Source organism: Bombus pyrosoma, linkage group LG12 (genome assembly GCF_014825855.1).
Source record: "Bombus pyrosoma isolate SC7728 linkage group LG12, ASM1482585v1, whole genome shotgun sequence".
Classification (NCBI taxonomy): Eukaryota; Metazoa; Arthropoda; class Insecta; order Hymenoptera; family Apidae; genus Bombus; species Bombus pyrosoma.
The window spans coordinates 2,747,838-2,774,723 of record NC_057781.1 but is presented as its reverse complement, the minus strand read 5'-3'; the positions used below and the strand labels follow the sequence as shown (position 1 = coordinate 2,774,723).

General features: G+C 38.8%; 1 protein-coding gene across 13 annotated transcripts in view; it reads left to right on the top strand.

Moving 5' to 3' along the window:
- LOC122573649 overlaps positions 1-26,886 on the top strand; it is a 391,847-nt gene that overhangs the window by 323,938 nt on the left and 41,023 nt on the right. For 12 of the 13 annotated variants that reach the window (XR_006318791.1, XM_043740306.1, XM_043740304.1 and 9 more), the window contains one exon: positions 26,071-26,228. Coding sequence is in view for 12 of the 13 variants with exons in the window: in XM_043740306.1 (XP_043596241.1) it covers positions 26,071-26,228 (158 nt within the window). In the remaining variant the exon portion in view is untranslated. The remainder of the gene's footprint in view (positions 1-26,070; positions 26,229-26,886) is intronic. The other variant, XM_043740309.1, reaches the window with a different exon arrangement.

Genomic DNA, 26,886 nt, shown 5'->3' with positions numbered 1-26,886 from the left:
AAAGCGAAATGGAATCTTTGAGACGCGAGTATGTGGTAAAGATTTGAAGGTGGTGGAGTCTGGCTACTAAACGGCTACAATGTCTCAAGTATAATTTCACGATAGTAGCGAGACTTTAACTATGATATAAATATTTGAAGGAATATATTCAATATATCATGCGATCTTATGATTGAGATATTTTTGTAAACAGATCGAAGAAATTTTAGAATAAATTGAAAACTTGAGGATCTTGAACATAGATTCTGCAATTTCATAAAATTTAAAGAAATTTTAATATTCATAACGTTATGATAAACCACCGTTTTTGGTCTTCAATGTGTTGTTGGATGTCATTCTCCTAATTTAATTATTTGCTCGTTATGAATTTCATTTAAAGATGCTTGAAGAAGATTTAATATTATTACATTTAAGTTTTCCGACGAATGGTTTTAAAATATAATATGATACGAGCATTGAAGTTTCGCAAAAAAGAAACTCTTCCTTTTGCATCGATAATTCCAACATCGTGAACAACGACTACCTAAAACTCAAAATTTATATACAACCAAATATTTACTCAATTAGCACATACGTCTGACCAATCAAAACATACAGAATCAAGCTTATACCCTTTCCCGTCCTATGGTTTTCAGTCCAGGGAGTCAAATATTTCCCTATTTCCGGCTGTTGAATCAGAAACGAAGGAAATTCGGTCGGTGTTCCTCGAATGAGGAAGAACGCATGGGTTCCCGTGCAGAACCGCAACCAGAAAGGGAGGAAAGCGGAACACGTGGTTTTCCACCGAAGGGTCATCGCGTACTCGAAGGGTTGAACCGGATAGGCTCTCGAAGGGCGCGAAACCCTTTAATAGATTGCGACTCTGCTTCGAATGCAACGCGTGCACGCGTTCTCGACAATCGGGTAAACGTCGTCCTCGCTCTGTTGCACAACCGATCGCCATTAATTGCTATGTCGTTGTTTAAATATTGAAAGCCATCTATGAATAAACCACCCTATTGAAGGGGTCATTCTTTCTATATATAGAGGAATTCAGTTCATTCGATAAATTGAGACTGATTGTTTTGTTTGCAATGAAATATAGAAATTGTGAGGTTTTTAAATCTTTGATAAACAATCTTTTTTCTTGCACTATTAAAAATCATGAATCCAACGAATGAATAGTAAATAATATTTTCCTTGTATTATATTGAAGGAAAATTCTGCATGCAGCAGATGTTCACTATGGTCAAGACTGAACTAGAAGGTATTTTTAAAATATTTTAGATTCAATGAACACAGTGCGAAGAAAATGATGTAAAGAAGTTGAAATTAATTTAATTAATTTGATATTTATTAACTAGTATTTAGCTTACGTTCGATTTTGCTAGTTAGAATGACGTAAATCCTGTACTGAGCTTGTATAATGTAACTTTTTTGCAATCACGATACGGAAAGCATCGAAGATGAAGAACTTCGTTAACTTTTTGCGAATAACAAACTGTCATCACCATCTTACGGAACATTTACTTTCGTTTCATTAATCCCAGTTTTTTCCCAACGCTTCGACGATAAAGTGATGGGTAACTAGTTTTTGTCAGTCTGTAATTTGCTCAAGCATTCTTCTTTTACCCTCTTTTTGTGTACACCGAGGTAAACGTACCTTGTCTAAAGGAGTATTTAATCATCCGCCTAACCCTCGCGTGTTTACACTCAGACTGAGCCTGTTAGCATCTTCAGCAATGTAAATTCAGTAATGCAAATTTCGAAGCTACTTATCTTTTCAAAAATTGATTCGTTTGCATTTTCAACGGTACATTAACAAAACTTGTGATAAGTCGAATAAAATATTCGAAAAAAGAAACATCTAACGAGATACAGACTTGGAAAAGTGAGAATACTATTGTTAATCCTATTCATAAAATTCCGAATCTACGTAAAAATAGTCTTCGATTATTATATAACAATTATAACTCGATAATTTCACTGTCCATCGATTATCCATCAAGCGCACGGTTGAAATCGCTTAATCTTGCGCACATTGCATTCGCGTTCGGTTACACCGCGCGAACGCAATCTTACGCTTCGAATCACCGCGTGATTACGTCTCAATTAATCGCGGCGTAGTCACGTTCAATGCGAATCGTCATCGAGGGGAATAGCTCGCGATGACTGCTATCAGCGTGCGTTGATCAAAGGATCGCGTCGACGGTTCAAGATCGGCCAAGTATCGGTACGATACGCGTTTCAATGATTCCTCGAATCTACGCCGTGGATACGCTGATCGACCCGCGAAAATTCAGTAAATCATAGGAAGCAATTAATTCGATGGTCAAAGGGGACTACGTAGAATTCGATCGATCCCTCCGAGGGCAATATCATCCTCTGATTTACGAGTAGGACACGATTATACCTGACGCTACAGGGTGCAATTTTCACTGCTTTTGTTCTTCAGAATATCCAGCTAGCTCTTGGAATTACAGATTTTTATTAGACTATGTATGTTTATGCAAGTTCATATTTCTCCAAACGAAGACCATGGGTGAAATACACGATAAGCAATGTAGAACTTAACTTTTTCAACAATTTCGATTGCCATAACATTGGATATATCTTTGATTGTTTACAGAATTTAATAGATTAAAATGTTATTTCCTTTCCTACTATCCTAGTCACTAATCGAAAGCAACTGCCTTTTCAAATATAATTAACGCAAATACGTTTGAACTGTTCTGTTGTGTATTTCAAAATAATGTTACTTTTGCTTTATTTCAGATATAAATACAACAGTGTTGAAAGTTTTGTTTTAATATTATCGCCCTGTAAAAAAGCAGCCATGCGTTCGAAAGAATATTGCGTACTGTAAAAACAATATATAAAGATGAGAGAATATAATAAGATTATTTTCTGATCATTCTTTCGGAAGAATAATACGCATGTCTGAGTTATTAATAATCTTTTATATATATATAGATTCTCATGTAACCATCAATCATAATAAAATCACGAGAAAGCTTCAAAAAGTTAGTTCCATCGCAAGAGGGTGAAATCTACCCTTCGAATAGAAATCGTATCGAGGCACACGTTCCATGTGTCGATTTTTCCATAACAATGAACGCATTCGAAGACGCGTCACGCCCCTTACGATAGTATCTGGAGGCAAAAGGCTGAAAATTCCCGCGGGATGGTAAATCGCATCCCACTAACCCATTCTAATCGGTCGAACAGCAGGCCTAAGTAATGACTAATGACCGGGCCACATTAGGGGATGAAACAGTGCGCGTTGTGGTTTACGGTGGCGCAGCTGATCGGTACATAACTTTGCACTTTGACCCGCGTCGTTTCTGTGCGTTGCATCAAATCCGGTATGATATACTCGTTGCTTGGAACAATGAGCATCCGTTGTATAACTAAACGGCAATTTATGCCTGTACACGTTTGCATAGGAAAGTAAATTGAATGTGATATTGAATCGTGAGATAGTAGATCTTTTATTGTAAAACGTGGACTAAAATAATGAAACCTGGAGGTACATCGATATGTGTTTAGCTGTAATTTTTACCGTGTCTTTAAATAAGTAACGTGAATTTATAAATATATATAATTTGTCAATCACGCAAGTTCCATCTCTATACGAATAATTCATAGACACTTCTTAATGAATATTACATGATGGGCATCGTTCAGTATTTTCCGGGATTGCGTACACCGTTCATGCATTCAGAATTACGAATATGTAACGAGCAGATAATGTTCCAATCGCTGGTAACGATAATCATTCGATCTAGTTAATGTGAAAATCCACAGTCTGTAGTCATTATTACTGTTTTTTTCCATGCTATATTAACCAGATAACGCGGGACGGTAGCCATTATTATTGATTACACATTTAATACCTGTATTACGATGCCACTTGATATCACAGACGCAAATAATCTCTATAATTATGCAAATAATTTGAAGAGTATCAATTGGTCAAACAGATCGCTAATCGACTAATAAAAGCATATTTACCTATAAACGTTTCAACTCCAGAATTCTTTCAATATCAGACCGTATGAAGAGCACACTAGAAAAACGTAATAACACCATATTTGCTGATTTCATACTGCCGATGTCAATTAGCGGTTAACATAGTTGAATAAATAGTAATTTCTTAAATTCATAGATAAAAATAATCTCCTAATAACAGATGGTATATCTACGAAACCATGTAAACGATTAAGAATATATTTAATATTGCAACAATCGACATTAGATCCTTAGAATATTCGGTATTTAAAAAAGAAATAGTTTCAGATAACTGGTAACAAAATGGTAACTGATCGATAGTGCGCTGAGTCCTAAAATTGTTTATCACATTCTGTTTCTGTGATCTTCATGTTCTAACGTAAATCCAAACTTGCCATGAAACAGACGTGTCCGCCAGCTTCTATACAACAAACTCTTCGGTCCGTGCACCGAAGATACGCTCGTTTTCAATCCGCAAATTGATAAAACGTCGTGCCAACAATATGGAAATGTTGCCGGCCGATTATTTATGAACGAACAACCGAGACAGTCGATGAACCAGCGCGGTGAGGAAGTGGTATCGGTGACACGATAACGCGGACCACCCTTTTACACGTTGGCGTTTTTTAATGGAGTCGACCGAAAGAGGGATGGAAGTCAAAATGGAAATTTCGCGAGGTAGAAATTCGGTTCGTTTCACGTTCGTTCCTCGGGTCAGAGAGAAAAAAAAGCCCCGGTTCAAGTGTTTTCTAGTATTTCAATTCGCACGTATACTCTTCGACACACGGCGCGCTGGAAAACAAGCCAGACGACGATAAATCGTTGCGCCCAGCCAGACAACGAACGTAAATTGTACGCCGGCCCGCCGATACAAAAATCTGCGCCCAGATCGAACAGAACTTGCCGATAAATTCTATAGTCTCCGCTCCTTTCTTCCTTTGTTTCTATGTCCTGCCTTTCGCCCTTCTTTTGCACAGAAAAGAAAGCCGATCTTGCGCGTTCTTGCGTGTTATTAAAGGCATAGGGGATGGAAGAGCAAAAAATATTAAAATAAGATTGCTGCCTAGTTACACGTACATAGTAAATCTTTGCTGAAACATTTTTGATAAAGTAGCTATGGTGTAGTTATGTTATGTAAAGTAAGATTCGAATATTTAAAGAGAGTAAAAGGAAAATATAGGTATACAAGAATATTCTTGTATCTGTGTATCTTGTACCGATACTTATATGAGTATCGGTAGAGTTGCGTATCAAAAGAGTTCAGGTTACGCACTAGAAATTAGAGGAACATAATTGAGAGGTTAAAGTGGCAAAGGATGTAACCAAAAAGTCACTTTTTATTAATTTTATACCATTTATCGTTTGAACGTTATTGATTTTCAGTAAAATTTATCTTCGCAGATTTAAAAGGAGATTAAGCAGAACAAAATTTATTTAGACTCGTTACATTTATTTATCTGTATATTATACGGTAAAAAGTTTGTTTATTCGCTAAATTATCATTTATCATTTCAACTTCCCAATCGTAGAAAGAATTTTTTGAAGATCAATGACCTTCCTCTCTCGTATGACAAATTATATGCCAAAATCTCTATTTTAAAGTTAAAAAGGCGCTGATCTGGAATCGATAAAAGAGTTGAAATCGATCGGTGTTTCCGACTAGCGATAAATCGCCGTTAATGACACGGCTTGTAGCTGGAAATTTAAACTAAAATCCGGAGATCGTCGGTGGACCGTACGACCCCACGTTATTTCGGCTATCTCGAGGCCGCACCCCGGCATTCGCGGAACAACCATCGTCGCCCCCGCGCTCTATACGCCCGGAGGTTTTTATCGAGAAGGGTGCACTCCGGGGCCCCTTTAATTAATGGCGAGACGCACACACGCCCACCAACCACGCTCAAGAGAAAACAGGGATGCGACTCGTATAGACTCGTTCCTCGCCGACGAATTATGTATTTGGAGAAGCATCACCGCTTCTCGGGGGTTACCGCCAAGGATAAAAGGGGTGTCGTTACTGACCCACCGAGGGACGTGCCCTCGTTCGCCAAATTTGACAGAATTTCCGGCAACTTTGCATGCGACACGTACTCTCATGGGAAGAAGAAATTTATGTAACATTGGATCTTGTTGTCGAATTTAAAAAAGCATACGATTGTAGATTGGATATTTATGCAAATTTATAGTTTTACGGATATAATTCAAAAGTGGAACATACGTAGAAAATTGTCTAATAATGTTTTTTTTTCAAATTTGCCATGAATGCAAACAAATTTATATTATTTTCTACGATATTACTAAACGTTAGTTGAATAATATATATATAATTTCGGAATAATTGAAACTAATTATGGAAACAAATGAACAAAATTAGGGGAAGCAAGAAGTGAATAGAACAAACATGACGATGTCTCAGTTTCGATGTTTATATACTGGCGAAATAAAGAATTGTAATTTCCTCTTGCTCGTTAGAACAAGAATTTATTGTGCATTAAATTCATTAAATGAAAGAAAAAAGATATAGCTGTCTTTCTCGGGGTGGATCTTTGCGATTCCCTGCAATATCATTGCACGCATGACCGGAGATGAATAACCACAGAGAAAATCTAAATGATTGTCATTACTGCCCTACCAATTATTCGGCGAGCATCATCCAACCCCTGTTTATGGTGGGGACAAAGAGCAAAAACATCAACGTAGCTAACCTAACCAATGACGCGCCCTTATTTACGAAATATACGATTGTTCGCCAAAAATGTTTTCGTAGCAGGTGGCCACAAAATGATATACGTTTATTGTGATCAGATATTTGTCCAAATATCAAAGGCAAGCACAGAGGAACTCTAGTTCGTTCGAAAGTTATTCAAGGTCATAACAAGGCCGTTTGAATAATGTTTATAGCCATTTCATGGTTGAGATTATTGGAAATTATATCAACATTTGAAACATTTTAGAGCCATTCAATGTCGTACACTTATCTTAAATAGGACCATTTAATCACACTATTTAAGTTCCACTTCATAGAATATCAAAAGACGTATCTGATTATATCCATTCGTATGAACCTCGAATTTGAAATAAACGAAAAATCCATCGTCATAGTGTACGAATTAATGATATACCATCATATGTGCTCACAGAAGTCTGCATAATGCAACTTACGTATTTTAAAATTAAAAACATATATAAAACTCCAGACCTGAACAAAAACCATGATTCAGCTACTAAGTAATCGTCTATCAGATGCACTGCCAAATTGAAGAGAACAGCAGAATCGCGTGATTTACATCGACACGAACGACGACAGAACTGGAAAGTGCAACAACTTGCAACTTGCAACAATGTAAAAAACGAGCCAGTATCGCGCAACAGTGCTCGCTAAAAGTTATTTTATTGCATGCCGCTAATCGTCGTTCTCCTGTACGCTTACAAGTCGCCGAGAGTCGTTTCATACTTTCACACGTAGTAAGTACGATACAGTACAGCGGAAAGCTCTTCAGCGTTATCATCGCTCGACTCGTTTCTTGTTCATATTCACCGAGAGACTCGGTTCCGCTTTGCTCGGTGCAGAGTCTTCAGCTAGTCCTCGCCGAAATATCAAATCTCGAATTTTCCTCTTGTCGCCGTCAACGTTTTCCTTCCTGTCGTAAAAGTCTCGTCACGTTTCCTCCCCGACATGTAATTCCTGTATTAAGAGCTGCTCTCTCCCTCTCCCCTGTCTCTCTCTCTCTCTCTCTCTTTCTACGATTTACAGAAACGCCACGTTCTTTTGATCCTCGTCTGCGACGCTTACGTTGTTTGCTACGCTTCCTATCTCGCTATACGGAATTCATTTTCGTAAAACATGTTGGCGAAATCTTATTTTGGAGCATTACGACTTTGTGACATATTTTTCTTATTGCAAAATATGGTACTTTTTGACGAGGAGAATGCAAAAATCACAGTTTCAAAGCGCGGAGGTTTTTATCATAAAAGTTGCGTACATAGTTGAAGTTTATGGGGTGAAAGTTTCAGAAATGAAATGAGCCACGTAATTGGTTCGCGGTAAACATGAAAAGATGAGAAGGATGTAGGGCAATGTTTCCGAAGTCTCGAATAGCATATTTTTCTGAATTGATCGAGTCGTTTACAAACATTTACAATTGTACACTGTGTCAGCTTGATTGATCATAGTACGTGAGGAAACTTAATCCTTCGTTTCATAGTGCATCGCTGATGAGAATATTCTTCTTCTGTTTCAGGTATGTATGTTCTAACCATTCGCTACTTCCTACAGGAACGTGAGTAGAATAAAGGAACAGGTTAACGAATACTACTTTCTATTCTGAAAATTTAATGTCTTTTTTTATTTGACGAACCTCAATGAATATTGTTAAATATATCCTACCGAGCAACCAACATTTAACTGATAAGTATTCAACGATTGAGCATCACAGGAAAAGACACGATAAGTTCACTCTTATTGATTTCTGTACACGAACATTACTTTTCATCCAAAAAGGAATATTTCGCTAAAAGTGCAATACGTCAAGTTGAAAATTATATTTGGCCATAGAAGCCAAAGATACTTATTAGCGATAATAATTATTATTTTAATTCATATCGTACGCAACGTCTCAATTAATCATCATCGATCACCGCTGATCCTCGCTCTGTTTCCAGAGGACAGCAAATCCTCTGGCTGAAGTAGATCGTTATTAAACAGTGGTTACAGCAATATGGTTGATCGATTTTCAGCGGGAAACAAATAAAGCCGGGTGGGTTCCCCGGAGTAAAAAGGGAAATTATTCAAAGGGCTCCGCCCTCTTTGTTCCCCCCACGTGGACGTAATACGGGGCTACTTGTATACGTGGGGTTTGCGGCAAGCACTGGCATAAGCACAGTGCATATGGGTATCGGAAACGTGCGTAGATCACGCGGGATTATTCGGACACCCCCTCAACGTGGCCTAAGCTCCGCTGGATGCATGCTAATTGCCATGAAGACGTACACAGCGGCGCATTATGATCGGCATACGTCATTGTTCCTGCCGGTTTCTCTCGTACATTGTTATGCGTGGAAACGAGCCGTGTGTGACTTAACACGTTACCGGTTGCTCGTCGCGTTTCCTCGCTGTTTTCGCGACCCTCGTGTAACAACACGCATTTTGCGTGTCTTGAACCTTAGCTTCGTCACGTTGCACAACTTTTCTTCCGGGAATAAGATGTGCAGAAACGAATTTTAATAACTTCTGCACTAACAATTTTTTACCGCATTAATAACGCTCACCACTTCCGTGGTATATCCTATGTTTATTCGTTTCTTTTGGTAAATATAAATACATTTTGGAATATTATGGTGCCTTTTTGTGTTTTTTGTTTGGCAAATTTTCTGTTGTCCACCGTGTCTGAGTATAACGTATTCAAGCGAGATAACGTGATTTTTTTTTAAATTTGTACACTTGAATAGGTGTGAGGTAGGACTGAGGAGAATTTAACTTGTCTTTGATTTTCTAGGCGATTGGGATTTTAGGTTGGAAAAATTTTTGAATTTTTGTCTCCAATTTTTAGAAGCTTTGAATTTGAAGTGAAACCAATTCTTAGGATATTGATCGTCGAATGTAGACGTTTCAGCGACTGGCATATGTATAAAACGAGATTCATTTGGTGAATTTCGCCGTCGCGAACGTTCTGTCTTTCATATGTCGGTCGACCGTACTGGTAGAAAAAGGAAAGAACAAGGGAGGCACAAAATCCAGCTGTTCAAGCTGTCCTTTGAAGGTGGCATGCTTTCGAAGCAGTGCAGTAAATGAAAAAAAATGCACCGTGCAAAGGAATGAACGTGCCGGGATCGAAGATCACAAAAATATGAAAATTCCATATTTCTATCTTATCAAGATAATATTTAGCATAAATAATTCTTCATTTGAATTCTTCATTTTAAATTCTTGGATATCAATCTTTTATTTGTTAAGTTCTGGAAGAATTATTTTTTTTTTTTTTTTTTTACTAAATATCTTAAATTCGTCCTAATCAACATAGTTTTCCTTATCTCAAATTCTTTAATATGCGAGCAACTCTTCCTTCTTTAATTTCTAGAAAAATTTAATTTCTTCAACCAAATATCCACCGTTTCTCATACCACAATATGTATAATCAGCATAATTCACGATTTATTTTCTTCTAAATTCGTCATAGACGTTCAAGGAAATTTTTCTCTTCTTATTTTAAATCCTTAGATACACAGTTCTGTCGTATTCTTCATTTCCTACAATCTGTCGTTCTCTTTGACTAAACATCTGAATCGCGTCCACCGTGACTTAAAACCACCCTTTTTCTCCGAAACACCCTAGCTCTTCCATAACTTCCAAAGATCAGAGAAGAACAAACCGAGTGAAATCCGACTCAACGCCGAATAAAATTCCACTACGACTGCGATGTCTTATCTCGTCTAATTGTATAGCTCGAGAAGATCCAAGCAATCTCTCAAAACGGGAAATGCCAGGCAAATTCCGCTTTCTACCGAATCAGGCCCGCGTACCACGAAACGTTGAACAGTCGGCAGATAAGGGGCACCGGAGCTACTGGCTTCTCTGTATCGATGATGCGGGACGGACAGAGATGAGAACAGAGAAGAGGAGAGAAACAAGAAAGAGAGAGAGGGAGAGAGAGGGAGGAATGATGACGGGGGTGCGGAAGCACCTTTCATCCTGGCCGGGGATCGCACGACAGTAGAACTTTCCAATAAACGTGGAGATCTCGGCTTTGTGACTGTTAGAAGACAGATAAGGTATGCCGAGAAAGGGTCCTTAGCAAGGACTTTCGTTGAGAGGCGGCGCATATTAAATTGTTTGCCTCACAATGTCGCCCTCCGTGGATCCTCGTGCCTGCTCGCCATCGGGATATTGGCAACCTGTTAATATACTTTGCGGAATGGCGAAGCAACGGACGCATCGATCGAACAGGGCAGTTTCGCTTTCCTTCAGAAACCAACGTGTATTTATCATCTTCTAGTACTGTCTCTGTGGTCTAACGATACTCCTGATTGATCGTCAGTCCATCAACAAATTAGAAGAGTTATTGTCTCACGAGTTATTTCACGTGTGAAATCTTGTGATATAAATATTTGATATTATAACAATACTCGTTAATTTGTCGACACTTTAAGATAATATTTTTCCTTAGTTTATATTAGTTTATATCTTCCGATCACTGTTTTAATATCAGAGAGTTAGAAACTTCATTTGTTTAGTTTGAAGTTTTCTTCTTTTAAAATGTGAATGACGTTGCATCAAGAAATATTTGTCCGTGTCAAAATGTATGTATCTTAACGACGGTTAATTTCGACGAACGCGTCAAGAGCTTTTAAGTTTCTCATCGCGCCGAGTCTTTGACAGCTATTTCGCCAACTGCTGCTACTCATTTCGCGTCAGGTTTGCAAACTTGGTTCATGTCGACGTAACAAACACCGCTATCCATGCCATTCAATTTAATTCTCAAAGTAGCAGCTCGCAGGGAATAATCTCACGAAACAGAATCCCTCGTTCGAAACAACGACCGCGTCGTTCGCCGTCAGCGATTTGTAAACGTCGTCAAACCTCAATATTTCTGACCCCAGCGGCTTATATTAAACGCGGCGGACAGCGAAAAATTCCCGTTATAAATATAAAACGCGGTAACGCCATTTTACCCTCCGACGAAAATTCTAGCAAATCACGATGTTCGAATACTCCGCCGTTAAAATAAAATTCACGTCGTTCCGTGGTAAAACGCGCGATAATAAATCACGACGATCGATTATTTCGTACGTGATTGATACGCGACTATTGTTCGTCGTTGAATTTTTAAAATAATGGCGGTTTCTATGAGGGGCAGTTGATGTGTACGCAATCCCCTAATCAGTTTTAAAATGTCATAAAGCGGATTAACCGCGAAGGATATCGGGGGTCAATCGATGTTATGAATTTATTAGAGGATAGGAAATGAGATTACGAGACCTTAATCTAAGCGATTCCATAGCGACCGTCTTCATACCCTGTTTACGTAATTACCAGTGTCTTACGAGGGAGTGGATTCTAATGAGCTTGAGCGATTTAGATCGCTGCTTGGCCGAGTTGCTTTTACTGACCCTAATCAACGCAAATCTTGCTCGTCTACCGTCTACATGATTTTTTATATCATATGTATTATTATATCGTATTGAATTCTATATTCGAAATTCTTTTAGGCTACCAAAAACGATTAGAAAATCACATATATTGTTTGTATATTTCTATCTAACGATAGTCTCAAGCTTAATCTTTTTTTGTTGTGTAACAAATAACACGTCAATCTATAAAACTTTCGATCAGTCTATAAGATTATTTCATTTTTGGTCATTCGATTGGTCCTGTAGAATAATTCGCAATAGAAGTTGAGTAAATTATTGAACAAAAAAAAAAAAATCAGTACGAATTTCGTAATCGAATTTCGTTGTTTAGTTTGTTCATTAATTGCCTAAAAGGAAGGCTTTTACAACTTCATAAAAGAAAATCCAAGAATGAAACCAAAATCCCAAACCACAAATTTCCTCAATCACCAAATACCATCAAATGATGGAATTATTCATGATAGAGATTGAGTGTACTTATTCAAGAAAAATCGATACAGAACTTCTAATATAATCTCGCTACCTTGTTTGTTCGTACAAACTAGAGATTTTCAGTTAGTCTTTCGTTATTAGATTTTTTATTGTGAATTACCTAACAACGATACGCTACAAATGTACTTTTATACCTCCTTAAAAAAAAGACTCGAAAATGAAACCAAAATCTCGAACAAGAAACTTTCTCAACCGCCAAAGACCGCGAAAAATTCGGATCCTTAAAAAAATCTAAAAAAACTACCATCCGCGTTACCATCCTCGGTCACCACCACTACCATCATCTCTTTTGCTTTAAAACCAAACTGCAAGCGCAACAAAAAGGAAACGTGAAAGAACGAAGCAAAAGAAAACACCACGAAGAGATATACGTAGAACGTTTTTCGAACGTGTAAGAACAGGAGAATCAGCAGCGCTGTTTCACGCGCTCCACCGTGCGTATGCATGCGCGAGCCACGCAAGCGCACCGTTGAAAATCCTCCCCAAGGGTTGGAGTGAGTCAGACACACGGCGAAGGGAGGCCGTTAATCGGCGATAGGCAGTCAGTCGGTCGGCAACCAGCGCGCCACACGGACGTCAGCTCGTGTTTTCGCCCTGTTCCACGCCGATCCTCGTCGTCGTCGTTGACGCGCGTGACACCTTCGCTCGTCTCAGCTAGCTTTTCCACTATAAGAAAATATTCTTCGCTTGGATAGTTTTGAACAATTTCTTAAATGTCCTATCAATGACTTTTATACTTTTATTCTGCGATCTTCTAAATTGCAACTTTGAGAACTTGGTGAATGCTTAAATAAGGGATGAATAAATGTTGGAATATTCTATAGAGAACTTCGAATATTTTATATGTGGACTTTGCTAAAAGTTTCCTGAACGCTCGATGCCTGAAATATCAAAGTTTTAACTGGTAGTGGAGGTTTAAGTAACAGTCGGCGAGCTAGTTAATCGAAAGAGAGGATCGATCGGAGTTTTGAAGGACAGAAAGGGTGGCTCGTTGTCTCGCTGTCGGCCGCAGCGACGTGCGAGTATCGATGTCCAGTGAACACGAGTTCGTATGACGAGTACCGTCTACCGGGACATGACAGTGAACAGACTGTGTAATGGGAGTTGACAGGCGGACACCTGGTACGTTCGAGCGATGCACAGAGATGAACGAGAACGTGTTCAGCTGATGGCCGATCCGAAATTTTACCGATCCTAATCTAAAAAGATCGTTGCCTTACTCGCGATAGAACGTAGCTCGCTTTCAACCGCGAAATCCTCTACCTCCAGATCGTGATATATCTTTTGTATGTATTTTCTACAAGTAATCGAACCCACGAGATCACTCATCAACCATCCAAAACACCATCACGAGCAAGAGTCTTCCAGGAAGTTAATCCACCCTCCTATCCTTCCATAAATACCATCAACTTTATAAACGAAATTCTCTTTTAAATCAGAAATCGACATATCCGATGAATTTCTAAACAAGTCAAAATTAAGAAGAAATCTTCGCAATAACAAAGATCTCCACTTCAAGAGATTCTTTTTTCTGAAGAAAGAATACCATTTGCAAAAAGGATCGGAATAAATTCATAGCAGAGAAAAGCGTTTGTGAGCCACGAGGCTCGAGCAGCGACACGAGGTTCGTCGATCGAGCAGTTGCATTGCAGCTGCAACGATTTCGAGACAGCTGCGACGCGCTTCTCCAGAGGGTGGCGGAGACCGTGGGGAATCACGAGGACGCCGATCATCCGCGAAAGTGACAGGAGAAAGACCAACGGGGAGGGTGGAGGAGACGAAACATACAACGAGGCTGGAAACGAAGGAGGTGGAGGGTGAAAGTGTCGACAACAGGAGTGGTGGTGGCAGTGGTGTTATCGGTGACGACAGTGGAACTATCAACGAACACGGCGACAGTCGTGGGCAGAAGAATAATAACGGTGGTAGTAACGGCGTTGGTAGCTGCACTACGAGTGGTGTCAGTGGTGGTGGTGGTGGTGGTGGTGGTGGTGGTAGTGGACTATCGTGCAGGGGTAGTACGTTACGACTTCTAAGGGGACTGGTGGAGGGCCCAATAGGCAGGGTGGCCGCACGAGTGCACCGTTGGGGAACAGCAGGAGGGGTCAATCCCTCTGCACCCTCAGGACGGGAATGTCCCGGCGGAGAGGGCACCCCCCGTCGGAACGTCCTCGACGCCACGAAGAATCGCCGGCTGATGGGCGCCAACCTCACTAAGCAGAGCAGGGTGAGTCGCTCGAGAGGGGTGGCCGTGCGAGCTTCTTTCGATTCTCGACCCGTTACCGACAACACGCATGCTGCGTCCAGCCTTCACTTCTTTTTTTCCTTCCTTCCTTTCTTCCTTTTTTTCGCTGGATAATGAAGCAGTATATGGGTTAGAACGTGAATGGGGAATATAAAGGTACATATATAGATCGATTGAGAATTTGCAGGGTTGCATATGATGCTTTGTGCGAATAGAACGATTCGAGGTTAAGGACAGTGTATCGGATTCAAGATCAGAACGATGGATATATATTTGGAAAATTGTGATTTTTCTTTTGAGATATCGAAGTTGAGTAATTTTGAGTTCGTTAGAAAGTATGTTGTATTACGAGTAGCATAATTGCATCGTGATTTTATACTTTTTATTGTCGCTAGAACATTCCTTGCGGTTTTAAAAATGTTTAGTGTAGCTTTGTTTATAAAATCATATTACTTTCTGTTATTCGTACGAAAAGTTGAAACTGATATCCACTTTGTGATGAATCTAGAAGCAAAGATGAATTACTTTAGTTATAACAATTAACCGTATATTCGTTCTCCAGTAAAAGATATTTCTTATTTCTTCTTGCCATTTAAACTCCCCGAATAGAGCGGTAGAAACATTGAAGAGGAAATTTACATCAACGGTTAAAGCGACCACGCGTGCCCTGCAAAGCCATCTAACTTCTATTAAGTTACTATCGCATAAAGCTTCCATATTCGAGTAAACGACATTCCAAGGCGAACCAAAACACCATACAAACGGAAGGCATAATTCATTTTATTATCCTTACACGAGCAAAACGGATTATCTTTGAAAATTCCAGCGATGAAACGTTTTATTCGTTGCTGGAAACTAACCGGACCATTCGTTCCGAACATCAGGAAGAGTTTCGCGGCGAATCGTACCGTTGAACTTGTTTGGATATTCGTCTCGCGCTATAAACGACAATCGGGTAGAAAGTTTTGTCTAGCTAGCAGGGGCATAACCGTTGTCCCGTAACAAAACCGTCCCGGCTAGTTTCGTAACTTCTGTACTTTCGTAACTTTTTACGTCCCTCGATCCGCGTCCTTTGAAAGAGTAGCTGCTGTGGCCGTAGAAAAAGTCGTACGATAATCGAACGGAACCAGCAGTCTTCTTTTTCGACGACGTATAAAACTGGGAAATGTTAAAGCGTGAATTTTCAAGCAAGAGAGAAATTTCACGATGGTGGTAGAAACCAAGTTTTTAGGTCAAATTGCTAAGTTAAAGGGGAGGCGTTTACGTTTCTTCCGTATCTGGCGCTTCGTAGTTTCTTTATAGTTTAGAATATTTCTCCCCTGCGAGGGAGCAACATTGAAGTCGTGCACACCGCGGTTGTAAAAACTCGAAGTGCGTTATATTTCTGCGGAGAAGAAACGTTCTTTTCTGAAGAGTGAGATGAAGTTTGGATTAGTCTTTTTTATAACTATAAGGCCGAAGGGTTGTTTAACTTGAATTTCGAAGAAGAAGAAATTATAACTTTGCCAAAAAAAATATTTCATTCTTACGATTGTTTCTTTATTTTCACCTTCGAATATCTGTAATTTTCTTCTTTTCTACAAAATCATGGAAACGATGATTATCCTTTGAACTCGATGAAAAACCTGTAAAATTGTTTCAACCGTCGAAGATCCCGCTTCTTTGAAGGAAAAGAAGAAACACAGTCTGTTCTCATCTTAGAAAATTGATATCACCGATTCTGTTAAAAGAATACCGTTGTTCGACAGTTTCTCGTTGAAATCGGAGCACACGGTAGCTTGGAGGATAAAAATGCGAGGCGGAAGAGGAGAAAGGACAAGGAGAAAAAGGTAACGAGGAAATTCATGGGCCATTTAAGCTCTGCCGCAGGTATCACGCGTAGATATCTGCGCCCATGAGAGACACCCATTCACCGGCCGCTTTCCGTGCCGATGAATGAAGCATTCATGCGCCTCGTGCGTTCGTAAAAGACAGAGTTTACTTTGACGATTTGAATCACGCCCGCTGAATCTCTTCCGATTCAGCTCACACAAACCCTCCACGATTTCTATTCATCCGCTCTTTTCTCTCTCTCTTTCTCTCTCTCTCTGTCTTATGATCAAGATCGTCCAAGTAATTGAAGATTGATTAACCCGAGTATCGTTAATGTCAGTACCTATGGCGTTATGTCTTGTAAAATTACTATGATTATTGTGACGATTGCATATTGAGAGATATCGAAAATTTATGTGACTACAACCTTTGAGTTCTCGTAGAAGGGACATTCGGATTTTCATGAAAATTAACAAATTTGACAAAGAAGATTAGGCAACATTGAACGACAAAATTAATTTTCAAAAAGTAAATTTCATGCTATGAATTTTTATTTTTATTCGAAAACAATTTTTATCTTAGCAAGGAATTATATAACATCGTAAGAATATTGATAAACATTGCGAAATATTCTTAGATTTTTAAAACACGTAGAACAGCGAGGAAATCAATTTTGCATGTAAAAGATCCAATTTGACTACGAAATATGAAAAATATATTTATTTGAAAAGATTAAGGATGCTGCTGCAAGAAAGAAAATTATTATTTATACAAACTTTAGTACTGTGATGAATCCATGCCTTTCACATTTCATGATTATCGACCCATAATATCTACTCTTAGCCTTATAAGCCAACTTTAAATTGGAATGTACAAGAATAACTCACAAACGTTCTATTTTCTCACAAAGTGTTTAACGTCCTTATAGACTGCCCTGAAATTATTGATAATTTCAAAATCAATGTCGCTGCTAGAAGAAACTTGCGATATCATACCTTATCCTAAGATCTCCTTCCTATGCAGTGTCAAATCATTTGGGTATCCTGCTGGTTTCAATCGCATTGCGTTAAATACCAACATTGCACATCCATCTATTATTATATTTTCTCAAACTTGGAGAGCAACGAAGTACTTTTTGTACCGTACTTCGTCTTAATTCATAATTCTATTATAACTTGTAATCTGTAATATAATATTGTATACTGTAATGTGTTTTCTCGCCGTAAATAAACTGAAATTCAAATTGAGAAAGGAAATTTTAGAATCAAAATTCTACACGATATTATTCCTCCATAAATCGCCGAATTTCTCCAACATGTTCAAAGAATTTCTTCCATAACCGTGATCTGCTATGCCCAGAATTCTTGCTGTAGCGAGCCGTACGATTCACAAATTCTCTCGAGTAGAATACCGAAAACGTAGCCGCGGTTCGCACAGTGCATACCGAGAGGAATAGCCCCGTATATCTATCGGCTAATTCCAGGATTTTCAACGAGTGTACGAAACTAGCGTTATCATCGTTAGCACACGGTTCGATGTAACGACGCGTATCAACGCGGTTCACGGCGATAAATCATGGTGAAAACAACCCCTAAATAATACTATACCGGGAGGCTGATCGTGCAACCGCACGAAACTCGACGAATTCGTGGAAAAACGTCGTTGCCTGGCGTTCATTTTGTAAATAAACGGGACCACGTCGTTTGTAATTCGTGCAACGTCGTGTCGAAGATCGTAAGTTACGGTTCCTTTATCGCGGTTCAACTAATTACCGTTCGATCGCGAAAGGATGCGTTACACTGTCTGGTTGAAATGGAAAACCATGAAAATACGAGAGAAAGGATTTAATTATTCTTCACCAGAGGCAAGGTAAATTTGCATTTGGGTTCGTTACTCGAATTACACTGAGGCATGCTCTACGATTACCGATTCTTTTGATAACCACTGCGAAATTGTTATACGGTCGGTAATGGTTATATGGAAGCTTTTGTGCCAGGCTGGATTTTGGAAGCGAAATTGCATATGCGGATAATACGATAAAGTATTAATGAAAGAGACAATAGAGTTTTAAAATTCGTAGGATTCGTTGATCTGTGTGACGCTTCTCGTAGATTATAATAAAATAGAAAAATTAATATTGAGTCACTTTTTATATGTCCATAATATTAGGTGAAGTAAAATTATAGATCATGTAGCTCCGTAACCTCTAATAGTAGTAATAGTAGACTTAATAATACGAATATGTTTCGTCTATTTTACAAAAAGAATTAATTTTAAGACCTGTGTCGTTTTCACGATCTTGTCACAAAATTATACGCATTACTCTCACAAAAAATACAGTAACACTATACCAAACTGTAGAAAACATATAACTGTACCAGACGAAAGCTAACCCATAAAATCTGTACTATCTGTTCCTCGTTGACAATGCAGAACAAACAAGTAGAGTATGCAACGACAGCAAAAAAATTGTTCACTTACGACAAAAGAAACGAAGGAAATTGCAGAATTATCGTTGTACGACTAATCGAAGCCAAAAAATTCTTCGTCGATAATAAAAACTAAAAAAGTAGAATATACAACGAAAACGAAAGAGAAAGGCGATTCGTAGCCATAACGAACACGAATATTAACGCGTCCAACGACCCAACTCGCTCCTATTCGCACATCGATTCGCTTTGGAAGCTTGTAGACTCATACACCCTGCAAAAACTGCTTCAACTCATAGCCAGCATTAATCGGCGCTGTTGCAATGCGAATTTTCGCGCGAATACACAATTCGATGAATCGATCGCAAGTTTGTCGACAAACAACGACGTGAAATCCGTCCGTGAAATGGAAAAGTACGCAAGGCTCGTATGCTACACCGATAATGTCGAGGTCGAGAGGTGTTAATTATCTTGTTTGCACAGTTGTGCTCGTGCCGCGATTGTTTGTCGTGGCTACCTTTGATACGTGTCCGGTGTTTGACACCAGCTTCTATAATTCACATCTGCGCCACGAATTTACCTTCTTTTTCTGTTAAGTGAAAAGCGATGCGTGGAATCTTTGTCTTTGACAGTAATTCTTTTTGCAATTCGAGGATTGTATGGATGTGTACGGTGTGTTTGATAATGTTTGAAGAGAAAAATTGATTTTTCTAATTTTTCATGATCTTATAGATATCTATGTAATTTTGGTATTTTGATTTGGACAAGTCATTGGTATTTGTATGAAATAAATATGTTATTTTTCTATTCTTATTCCATAAGAATAACTAATAACTTTAATAACCCCAATCTTGGTTTCTCTATATTTCATGTTTCTAAAATAACGACGATCCTATGTTTATACGATATCGTCATAAGAGGAAAGAAATTCGCATTTTTATAATTTCTCTACTGGAAAACCTCATAGAATGACATTTGTACCGTTCAGGCAATTATCAAACGAATACTAAACACAAAAATACAAAATCCATTCGCTAAAGCTGAGTCTTTCAAATCACGTTGAACGACTCACCACAAGCAATCACACGATGACCAACTTCGTAACACATCGTCTGTCATTTAAAAAGGGCAGATAATTGACTCGATACGCGTCGTAATAAAACAACTATGGCACAGTTACGTTCCCATAGGGCAACATTCTCCTAGAAGGCGCGAAGGAGCCTGCAAGATTTATCGCGATTGCTTTCCCAACGACGAGAGGTGAGGATCAGTGGCACGTGACCCAGCTATCAATCCCTTTGCGCCACGACCGCTCACCTGCCTTTCCAGCTTTTACTTTCCCTCTGAAAACGACGATCCCCTCGCGTACAAGCAGCTAGAAATCCGATCGTGGCCGAGAATTTACTCGCATTCTGAATTATTCAGCCCTCCACGCGTTTCTCCAGTATGCGTACGCGCTATCATTGGCGAATCTCATTAATAATTTGTCACTCGATCAACGAGCCCTCGAAACGTATCGGGAATCCTTTTAATTCGAGCCAACGTCGACAGTCCAACGTGGAGGTCCACTCGCAGCTTCCTTGCGGCTCGCACGTGCCTCGAATGAAACGAACGCGTGCACACACTGAGTCACCGGGGACTTTGAACCGACGCGTCGCTGCGTCCTGCCCGCCGAAAAACCAAGAATACTAATACGACGAGGTGAATGGAAGAGCTGCGTGGCTAGGTTGCGAAGAGTGTGTCGCTTTGCGTTAAAAAGGAACTGTTTCTGGGACGTATTGGTGGTAGAAAGATAGGATTCTCGAGATTTTTGGTAACTAATTTCAATTAGGAATATCTACTTATATCACGAGGCGAATGGGAGAGCTGAGTTACGAGGAGAATTTGTCGCTTATTTTTAGAGAAGAAATGTGTATTGGTGTATTGGTGATAGAAAGGTGGGTTTTGGAGATTTTCAATAATTGAATTTATTCGCATTTATATTAAAAATATTTAAATTATCAGGCGTATGGAAGAGCTGGGTTGCGAGGAGTGCGTCGCTTTGTATTAAAGGGAAAAGCTTCCTGGAACGTATTGGCGATAGAAAAGTGGATTTTGGATATTTTCGGTAACTGAATTTATTCGTAATTATATTAAAAATATTTAAATTATGAGGCACATGGAAGAGCTGGGTTGCGAGAAGTGTGTCGTTTTATATTAAAGGGAAAAGCTTCCAGGAACGTATTGGCGATAGAAAAATAGGACTTTGGAGATTTTTGGTAACGAAAATTATTCGTAGTTAGATTAAGATTGCTAATATTATGAGGCAGCTGGAAGAGTCACATGCTTTGAGTGAAGGCGAAAGATTATTGCAACTTATTGGAACTTGTGAAGTGAATTTATTCATAATTAAATCGAGAACGTTAATACGATGAAGTGAATTGAAACGTTGTACTGTGTTTAAGAGATTAGCGGATAAATAAGAAATGTGGAATTTTAAGACGAATGAATATAATTAACGAGAGTATTGAGTTAGGAACGGAACTTGACGTTAGCGGAAACATGACAGGCTCGGAGCTAGTTGCTAATGAATACGTGAACGAATTAAGTTGGCTCGCTCATAGTGCAGAAATGGTTTGACTTTTTACGAATAAAATTAATTGCATCATTATATAAAGTGTTTCGACACATATATATTATGTTATGTCCATATTTCAAGGAAGAAATTTCGTAGAAGGTATTAAGGAGGAGTATAGCCTAAGTACTACAAGCTTATATAGCATTATATCATGTTATGCGTATTATAAGGCTGGCAAAGAAGAAGGGATGAACATGAGAAATAACTCTTTTGTGATTGATGATGTAGTAATCGTATTTAAGGGACGGGTAAATAAATGAACCTTTCCGTGATAAATGATCGAGTACAAATGTTCGAGGAATTAGATTATGAATCATATTTTCGTAAAAATTAACATCAAAGATTTCATATCTATTTTCCAAGTTGTGAATACAGACTAGAAGAAGAAAAGAAAGAAAGGAAAAAAAATTGTCGGTCGATGCAAATGAAACGTGTACAAGATAGATTGTTAAGGTGGTCGAAAAACTTGTTAATCTATCGATGAATCCTTTCGATACGCCATTGAGACAGCTCATCGCTGAATCTCGTTAGGAACGTAAATTTTTTACGTGACGCACGTGTCTCGAATGAAACTCACATGCGGTTATCGATCGACGTGCCCACCTTACTCGTTGTGTAAGCAATGCCGTTCCTTTTAGAATACGTTAAGCTCTCTCTCTCTCTCTCTCTCTCTCTCTCACGGACACTGCTACTGTATTCCTTAATTTTTGCTCCCTGTGTTCCGCAATTTCAATGCCTCGCTTCGTTTCCACACGAACGTGATTTTATCGAGAAACCAAGAAACAAAGTCTCCGATATATCAGTTACAGTGAAATGTCGAACACTGTTCAACCTGAAAAAAGTTAATTTTTCTGAAACCACATACTTGATCTTGATGAAATTGATCGGTTTCGTTTCTGTAAAATTCAAACGATCCTTCTAAATAATCATCACTACACAATCGATGAAAAGTGCACACAAGTATTGTTATTTTTTGATAGAAACACCTTCCAAATGATATTCTTTAACACTTAAGAGATCGCATAATACGCGTAGTAGCTGAAATAGTCTAAGCAATCGTCGATGTGTCACCAACACAAATATTACTTTTCTATTGAAATCTTTTAAAACAATATCGCTTATGATATACACTATCATATATTATTTCGCGATAGCATAATAAATCTTCCTCAAAAAGAATAGAAATGGTCCTAAGCCTTTGAAAAATCTCTACATGAAACTCAATACGAAAGCTTTCTAGCTCTTATATCCGCATCCATTTAAATCCTCTTTAAATTATAGAAAAGACAGAGTTACAAAGTCAAAAGTAACCCGCGTTGGCCTGTGCTTCCTTCAAAGCCTCGCAATGGCGGCGTTTTCGTCGACTGGCAGCCGAAAAAGGACAAGATCGCATTACGTCTCGACGAGTGGCCACCCCCTGAAAAAGAAGAATAGCACAACGAGGGAAAAGAACGTTCGTCGGGATTTAAGGCTCCATAAATCCGATCGAAGTCCCTTAAGCCCCGTACGCGGTGGTCACTCAGCTTTTACCAGATTGTATTCCGCGATATCTCCCGTTTCGACCCTCGACTAAACGCCTTTCACCTGACTCCGCTTAATGGACCGCCACCTATTTCGATCACGATGATTTTAAGCGCGGCCCGGTTTAATTTTCCGCTTGTGTTCGATCTAGAGAGCATCAAATTTCCTGCAAGATTGAATTTTCTTCGTCTGGCAAACTACTAGTGAAATCGGAGGATCTGAAAGATCGAGACAAGGGAAGATAAGAATGCTGTAGTATTCGATGTTCTTTGTAGGATTAAATGAATTCGGGGATGAAGAAGAGGTTTGACCGGGCTGTAAGATATAAAGCACGTTTGATTCGTTGTCGTAGCGTAGATTAGATTTTAAACGATCAACACAATTCATCGTGAATATGTACAGTGAATTAATCCTGCGCGTAATACGCGTTTATGTGTCAAACTGGATTTCCTTCCAAGAGCAAGAAGGCTGTCGAATCCTCCCGTTTCAAATTGGAACATGGAAGACAGCGTAGAAGATCTGCCAAATATCACGCATCTTATATTTTTCTCAAACTTAAGAAATATTTCAATGATAAAACAACGCGATTGAGTCGAAAGTGACCGAAGAGATACGTCGTTATTTGTAACAATTGGTAAGCAATTGACCGAATTGCTTTGATAACAAAAATTTGTAAAACACTCAAACGAGGTACAAATCTTGATTGAGTTACGTGCAAATCTAATAACAGCTCCAATACTCGAAGATATTTAACCTTCCTAATATCGAAAGAATGCTTCGTAATAACATTTATCCTACCCATCTCTTTTCTACAAAAATCTAAAAGAATCCAAACTCGAAGAATTTCATTTCGACAAATAGATCAAGCAACTTACTCTCTGCAGCCTTTCAAGGAACTCGGTCTGAGACACCGATATGTTCTATCCGACGAGAAAAAAGCGATGTGGTCTTCTCCTGGAACGAACGTATCCACTAGAACCTAACAAACAAAATAACGGAATTCCGAGGAAATTTCTCGAACATCGAACGAAATTGAAACATCGAAGAGGCCGGGAGGACGGTTTAAAACTCGTTTGGTTGGATTTGGTACCAATACAGGTGCGGTTCGTCGCGCATTTTCCAAGTTCCATCGGTTCTGGCAATTTATTATCGACGTCGATAGTCGCGGCGGGCACATTGAGTTAAATCGCGTGAAATACTGCTTTCGGCACATTCGTCGAGCGCAATTATTGATAGGACAGCCAGCGGACTCGGAGCAGAAGCATAGACGAAGGCTGTAGCCGCGCTCAGAATCGAAAGGGTGCAATCAATGTACCGTGCAACGCTTCGATTTAAATTCATGAATAATTCCTCCCAGCGGCCAGGCCGAAGATCGACGAGCTCCCTTCCATTCTCTTCCGTCTTTCTTTTTTCTTTTGTCTTCCTACGCCGACCATCCTGGCTTTATCGGGTCGTTCTGCTCGATCGGGCCGAGCTTAATCAGGAAAATGTTCGATACCCACGAAACTTTCGCGGTTGTCTTTCGGTTCTTGGTGAAAATCATGTGGTGCAGATTGTGTCATGCAAATTCGAAGAAGCTTGTATATGGTTCGAGTTACGAATAACTTGAAATATTTGACTTACCTCTGTTTAATGTAAAAGTATTATGATAATATTTCATTTTAATATAAAAAACAAAGAATACTTGTGAACATCTTTTCCATTAAAAATTTAAATCATCTTGCGTTCTCTAAATATATTCGCGTGGTTTAAGAATATAATAAGAATTACATTCTATATATTTAAATTTTTCACAAATGCATAAATGCATAAACGGATAAGCATAAGCTTTGTAGTAACAAGCGTTTGAAACTTTGTCCCATTTTCTTTTACACAAACATGCATCTATCCTTCCATGTACCACTCAAGTTATAAATATTGTCAATTGACGCAAATCTTAATTCCAAAATCTACAAAGAAAAGGAAACGAAAAGGATCAAGCCACTAATCCACGATGAATCAATTTAGCTTCGATTCAGTCGATAATCCGAACGAAATTAATTCCAGCATAAAATCCTCTAACATGAATGTCCATCTCTGATCGAATCAATCGCGCAACCGCGTAAACAATTCTCGTCCGATTTGCCTTCCTCCCTACTAGCCCGAGTTTTCACTCTCCAATAGCCGAGACTTCCCACTGGAAATAAAATCGAAATCGACAAATTCTGAACTAACGTGACGTTGCCGGAAGCCAAAGTCCCATTGTCGATATACACGAACATTATCTAACGGAAAAGAGATCGTAAATAGGTCGTATTTGCCTGACAGACTACTGTCCGATATTTTACTTCCTCGGCAAACTTCTTTCTTCTCCTTTTTTTTTTACGATTCATTTCGCGTCCTGTGGAGTCGGCGATAAATCTGCTCGCTTATGCTCGTTCGAGTCGAAAAGCGTTCACGATGCATAAAACTCAGCAAAGTCTTGAAGGGGTGGAAGCAGCATTGAAAATTATCATGAACGAGGGGAGCGAATCGCGTTCGCCTGATGAACATCTGCAGAGATAGAGACATGGATAGAAACGTGCACGTTTCAGTGCATCCACGATGAGATCAATGGTCTTGAAGCGAAATAAATTTGCACATGAATAAGGGTTCTTGATGATCGGTATGGAGGGCAGTGGAACGTTGCTGGACGACGCTGGAGAAGAACTGGCTCAATGAGGATTGAATAGATTCGCTCGAGAAGATGAAGGGAAATATGTACTTGTGTTTACTCTCATTAGATGCTAGATTTTTCTGCGTGAAAATTAAAGAGATGACTGCATAGCGGGAACAAGAGTCGTTACGTTGACTGATAGGAAACACTAATTCGTTTGTTACAGAGAGAGGCTACGCAACGAGATGTGGAACGCGAACGACGACAACGAATGGAAGCCGAAGCTCGGGTACGCGAGGCTACGGCTGAAGCTGAAAGAGCACGCTCCAGGGTTCATCATCTTCAGAGAGAACTGGCCAGGTAAGAAAATATTCTATATTATATATGACACTTACAGAAGAATGACACGTTATGTACACTTTCGTTAATTTTCTGATTTCTATGTTATTTGATGATGAAAGATAAGATAATAATATAATGTACTTTGACATAATATGATTAAGAAGAAACACAATATATTTGATCTGAAAATATAAGTCATTTATTAATAGATGATAAATTGATGAAGTTTTATGAAAATATTAATGGCCTAATAATAATAGTATGCCTAATAATATGTCTAATACATATATAATATGTGATAACTAATATTTTTTGACAAATGAATATTTTTCAAGAGAATCCAATAAACAAATTTAATAAAAAGATAGTTTTGGTAATGTATGATCGGTTGACAAAATACTGGGTTTTACGATTATTGTCATATGATAAACAGAAAATGTGACCCATCGTATTTTTTCCATAAAATGTTCATACAAAAATTGAATCAGTTTGTTGTGGATATATTTTTTATTAATATCCTAAAAATTCAGTCGATAGATTACAAGATAACAGATTTAAAAACTATTTCGTTTATCGAAATCTAGTCGAAATAAAAAATTCCAATTTCATTGCAGTATCGATTAATTTTTTATTTTCCCCGTCTGCAACGTTTGTACAACACGTTCAACCAATTTAA